Here is a 6,000-nt window from a genome sequence, read left to right on the forward strand (position 1 = left end):
ATAATTAGAACTGCTTACCACTCATTTTGTGGTGGGGGTTGGGAATGGCCGGGGTGTCTTGGTTCCAGAAAACAAATACAGTAAAGAATATGATACGGGGCGCCTGGGTGGCTCAGGCAGCTGAGTGTCCAACTTCGGCTCAGGTCATGACCACGCGGTTTGTGAGTTCGAGCCCCGCGTCAGGCTCTGTGCTGACAGCTCAGAGCCTGGAGCCTGTTTCGGATTCTGTGTCTCCCTCTCTCTCTGCCCCTCCCCTGCTCACTCTCTCTCTCCCTCTCTCTCAAAAATAAATAAACATTAAAAAAAAATTTAAAAAAAAAAAGGAATATGATACACTCTGGAAAATTGGTTCAGATGTATGTCCACCTCCTGCTGGACACCAACTTCATTATGGAATTTCAGAGCTGGAAAAGACCCCAGGGATCTTGGGGTCCCAATCCTTATTTTCTAGGGAACGCTCCCCTGTGCTGTCCTGAACAGTAAGTAGCAGTACCGAGACGTGGTCGTCACCGTGGTGCTAGGAAATTCAATTCGCTCTGTTCTCTAACTCGGACCAAGCTTTCAGGACTTGCGCTTTCAGAAGCCTCTCTGACCCTCTTCTTTTCTTTCTCCTCCTCCTGTGTCCTCCCCACCAGCTCTTGTGTGGTGTCCCCAGTGGAAATGGGACACCCGGTTGACCTCACTTCCCAGGGGAGTGCACAGCAAACACCTTAGGTCTTCTGACATCCTGTGCAATTCTCTTGTGGTACAGTGCAGTGATATTCCGTCTCTCTTCCTCCAGGTTGACCCAATGCTCACCCCAGAAGAGCGTCACCTGAACAAGATGCAGAACCATGGTTATGAAAACCCGACCTACAAATACCTGGAGCAGATGCAGATTTAAGTGGGAGAAAGCAAGTGGCAGCGCCTGCTGGGAGAGGTGCTGCAGGTGGGCTAGAAGGGGTCCAGCATTTTGGATCAGCTACTGGACCAGCAGTGCTTCCAGAGGATTCATCTGATGTGCAGACCTTCTGGATTGTTAGGACTCTAAAGTACTACTGTAGAATCACAATCTCCATTCTTTTAAATGGGTGAAAAATGTTAATATAACAATATATGATATATAAACCTTAAATGAAAAAATGATCTATTGCAGATATTTGACTGATGTAGTTTTCCTTTTTTAAATTAATCAGAAATCCCACTTCCATTGTATTGTCTCACATACGCGCTCTGTAAATGGGAAATGTTGGTTTTTGGTGATAGACTGTATATGCAGGCCGTTCCAACTGTATTGTATGCGTCACTCCTTTAGGCTCATTCACTGTCCTGGTTTTTATTAGGAAAAAAACAAAAAAACCTAAGGCAGTATTCCCTTGTTAAATGAGCTAGCTTTCAGAAAGTTGCCCAGAAACTAAGTTTAAAGGGAACCGTGATTGACCATTCAAACACATCATGATACTCTTGCAAAATTATTTTAAAGGACCAGTACTTTGGAAGTCAGGTGTTCCCAGTGCTGGGTACCTTGGTGTCACAAGGAGGTTAAAAGCATTTGAGCCCCGGCATCTTTTAGTGAGAGCCTCACATATACAGGTTAGGGCATCCACTACTGCTTTCCTTCTGAATCCAGTTCTTCCACAGAAATTAGCCTGTAGTTTGTATATGATGTTCTTCCACTGTCTGCCGTTACTGACCGTAGCTTTTTACTGCTCACTTCCCTTCCAAGTAACGTCCATATGTGCTGTCTTTTCCTCTTTGGACATTTTCCCCCGGAAGGCACTGGCCCTCAACCCTCCCCACTGTACCTTGACTTCTCTGCCCACCCTCGCCCGGCACCAGCCTCTCTGCTGTTCAAAGACCACAGTGGTAGGTGGCCGTGCGCCTGGGAGGGAAGGTGGGGGGCTTGCTTTGACGTGCAAGGAGGATGTTCCATGTTTTATGCGAAATGCTCTGTAGACACCGTGGAAAATTTTGGAGATTGTTTCCTTCACCTGAGTCTTTGTGATGCTTGTATAGTGGATGATGCTCACAGCTTTTTCTTTTTCTTCTGTTTTTGTTTCTTTCCTTTTTTTTCTCCTCCCCTCTCCCCCTCTCTTTTTTTTTTTTTTTTTTTAAATTCTGAAGGTTCTGGTAACCTGTGGTGTATTTTTTTTCTATTTTCCTGTGACTTTTTTTTTTTTTTTTTTGTCTGTCTTCTTCTTCCTCCCCTTCACCTTATCCATGTGTCTTCCCACTATGCACAGATAAAAGTTCACCCACAAACTCCTTAATCTGATCTGTGGAGAATGTACAGTTTAAACACATCAATAAATACTTTAACTTCCACCAAGACTCCTTGTGTCATTGGCCCGCTGTTAATCCGTGGGACAGTTTTAACCTTTCTGCCCTCCAGACTCTGGGTGTCGTCCTTCCCTAGGGGACTGCCGAGCCGCACCGCAGGGGCAGGGGTTCGTTTGCTCCAGTGAGTTAGGCTCTTAGGCTTTAATTCCACTTTTCATTTAAAAACTAAGGGAACTTGGGGCGCCTGGGTGGCGCAGTTGGTTAAGCGTCCGACTTCAGCTCAGGTCACGATCTCGCGGTCCGTGAGTTCGAGCCCCGTGTCAGGCTCTGGGCTGATGGCTCAGAGCCTGGAGCCTGTTTCCGATTCTGTGTCTCCCTCTCTCTCTGCCCCTCCCCCGTTCATGCTCTGTCTCTCTCTGTCCCAAAAATAAATAAACGTTGAAAAAATAAATAAATAAAAACTAAGGGAACTTAACAGAAACCCATGGGGGAGGGGAAGGGAAAAAAAAAAGAGGTTAGAGTGGGAGAGAGCCAAAGCATAAGAGACTCTTAAAAACTGAGAACTGAGGGTTGATGGGGGGTGGGAGGGACGGGAGGGTGGGTGATGGGTATTGAGGAGGGCACCTTTTGGGATGAGCACTGGGTGTTGTATGGAAACCAATTTGACAATAAATTTCATATATTGAAAAAAAATAATAAAAAAAAAATAGAAACTAAGGGAGCCCGGCTGGCTCAGTCAGTGGAGCATGTGGCTCTTGATCTTGGGGTTTTAACTTTGAGCCCTACATTGGGTGTAGAGATTAGTTAAAAAAAATAAAATCTTTTTTTTTTTTTTTAATTTTTTTTCAACGTTTATTTATTTTTGGGACAGAGAGAGACAGAGCATGAACGGGGGAGGGGCAGAGAGAGAGGGAGACACAGAATCGGAAACAGGCTCCAGGCTCTGAGCCATCAGCCCAGAGCGTGACGCGGGGCTCGAACTCACGGACCGCGAGATTGTGACCTGGCTGAAGTCGGACGCTTAACCGACTGCGCCACCCAGGCGCCCCAAAAAATAAAATCTTTAAAAAAAAACTAAGGGGAAATGCCTTCAATCTGAAGGTAGGTATCTTTGATTTCCTCCACCATATTTTATGTTTTCTAAATGCTAATTTGGTTAAACCTTGGACTTCTTGATTACTTCCTGTTTGTTTATATTTTTTAAGAGAACAGGATGGGGGAGGGGCAGAGGGAGAGAGAGTCGTAAGCAGGCTCCACACAGCACGGAGGCCAATTCGGGGCTTTATCCCAAGACCCTGGGATTGTGACCTGAGCCAAAATCAAGAGTCTGATGTTCAACCAGCTGAGCCACCCAGGTGCCCCGATTGTTTCTTCTTTAAAAAAAAAAAAAATTCTATTTATGTAGTTTTAGTCTATAATCTAGGTGATTGTTTTATCTTGTAGCCTTTTCTTGTGAACTTGTAAGTTTAAAATTTCATAGGAGCTGCTTTACTATTTCTTTTGACATCCCTCTTCATGATGACAAATCTGAGTTTTTATATGTCAGAATTTTAAGTTTTCTTTAAGTTACATCTTTCCTTTTGAGCTATTCATTTCCTGTAAATGTGTAGCAATCATTTATTTGATCAATGGTCAGTTAAAAGAAAGGGTGGGGCACCTGTGTGGCTCAGTCAGTTGAGCGTCTGACTCTTGATTTTGGTTCAGATCATGATCCCGGTGTCGTGGGATCGAGCCCTGTGTTGTGCTCTGCACTGTGTGTGAAGCCTGCTTGAGATTCTCTGTCCCTTTGCTTCTCTCCCCCCGGTTGCGTGTGTACACACTCTCTTTGTAGTAGTAAAAAAAGTAACAAGAGGGAAAGTTAGCTGAGAGTTTTGTCCAGCAAAATTTAATTTGAGCTACTGATATTTATTAATACGAGTCTTTTCTTTTTGGAACTGGAAACAATGAGTGGGGCCTGTGTCTGGATTTGCAGAGTATTTCCAGCCCTGATTTCTGTTTAACGATGTACCACTAGGAGGTGCTATTTTCTCATTGAAGGAGGTTTGTTTACCTGCCGTCTGCTTACGGCTCTTTGTCCCTGGGGGTGGTTTTCACTGGTGATTTAAGTGTTTTTTAATGTCCAGCTCCATGTAGAAGAGTAAATTCAGGGGCTAATCTTAGCATTCTTACCCCAGCTGAGTGTAATGCCAGTTTACATACGTGGTGCAGTCAAGGTCACATCGCATATGCGTCTGTAAATGTACATGTGTACACATACAATGCATGTATCTTGCTTACGGTTCTAGAATAGAATGAATGTGCATGTTACGAACCTGTGGCCAGGAAGCACCATGGAACAAACCAGTTGAACAGGCTGGTTCTTTATAACCATCAGCACTTCCCCATCTGCCTCTTCCTCCTGGCCACTTATATGGCTATCAGGAAAGCCATGGGGGGAAAAAAAACAAAAACACTTAATTTTTAAAGGCAGTTTCTGCCAGAGTGGTCTCAAAAGCGTTGTCACTTGACCTTCTGCAATATCGGCTGGGAAGTGTAGTTTGAGCATTCCTTATCTGGTTCCAAATCTAACAGCCCAGCTTCATTTATTTTAGTGCTTGCCATCTGCTAGCTGCTTTACATGCAGTGTCTCATTTAATTGTCTTAACCTTTACAGCATGGGTGTTCTTATCTTAGAGAAAGCGGAGGCCTTTCGATTGGTAAGGGATGGAGCAGAGATCCAGGCTCAGAGCTGTTCCAGTAATTGTCTTGTTCGCTGTACCTCTGTCCTGGAGGACAGTAGGTCCTGCGGGTCATCCCACAGCTGGTGCCTGTCAACTAGGACCCATCCAACTGGTTGGCTATTAGGACTTTTATCCATTACCAACATTCCAGTCGATGGGCCCCGGAGGAGTTTGGGGCTGGTGAAATTGCAGTGTTTTCAGTTACACATCCGTTACCCATACATGGTCAGTACAGAAGCAGCTGGGATTAGACTCGAATGTGCTGACAACTAGGCTCACAGGCCTCCCTCACCCTGGATTGATCTAGATACGCAGATATGATACCTATAAAGAGTATGTTTTTTCATTTTGAAAGGAAACGCCCACAGCGATGAGTGTGTGTCCAGCAAGGACTTCCCAGCAGGCCTCACCCTAGACCAGCTCCACTCTGCTCCCTGGTGGCACCATCCCCTCTTTGGGGACTGAGAGAAACTTACTCATCTCCTGGTTTCTGCCTTGGTGACTCAGCTTTGCCTCCTGGGGAATGTGGCCCTGCCCACCTTGTCATCAGCAGCAGGGGCCAGCAGTTCCGAGCTGACTTTGGTGCGAGGCCCTCCTACCTCCCTGTCTGCTCTGTTACAAATCAGAGCCCAGCAGCTGAGGTCTGAGCCAGCCCAGGTGTCCTGGCAATCTCCTCTGGTTTCACTTGCTGTCACACTGATACTCTTACCCTAGGAGACACGAGTCCCTCAGATTTGCAGGAATCCCAAGGGTTCGCTCTAAAGGAACGTACAGTCTTACCTTATTAGAAGTGATGGGCATGCAGAAAATGAAGAGAAGGAAGTAGAAGGGCCCTCATGGCTTCTCTCATTTCACAGTTGAAACATGCCCACAAGGTCACATGCCAATCAGTGCAGAGCCAAAGTCTGTGGTATGTGCAATAGGTTCTTTTTTTTTTTTCTGGGACAAACGGTAAAGTGGTTCTTCTAAAATAAGATTATCTTGCCTTTGTTACCTACTGTGAAATTGGGTACTTCCGTCT

The 6,000-nt window shown here is 45.4% G+C and overlaps 1 protein-coding gene across 4 annotated transcripts in view; it reads left to right on the forward strand.

The window, feature by feature from the left end:
* The window catches only part of APLP2 (amyloid beta precursor like protein 2), an 86,246-nt gene extending 83,942 nt beyond the window's left edge, over window positions 1–2,304 (forward strand). For all 4 annotated transcript variants that reach the window (XM_043579828.1, XM_043579826.1, XM_043579825.1 and 1 more), the window contains one exon: window positions 782–2,304. In XM_043579828.1, coding sequence (XP_043435763.1) covers window positions 782–883 — 102 coding nt within the window. In that variant the 3' untranslated portion in view covers window positions 884–2,304. The remainder of the gene's footprint in view (window positions 1–781) is intronic.
* The last annotated feature ends 3,696 nt before the right edge of the window (window positions 2,305–6,000 follow it).

The sequence above is a fragment of the Prionailurus bengalensis genome, chromosome D1, assembly GCF_016509475.1.
Source record: "Prionailurus bengalensis isolate Pbe53 chromosome D1, Fcat_Pben_1.1_paternal_pri, whole genome shotgun sequence".
Lineage (NCBI taxonomy): Eukaryota > Metazoa > Chordata > Mammalia > Carnivora > Felidae > Prionailurus > Prionailurus bengalensis.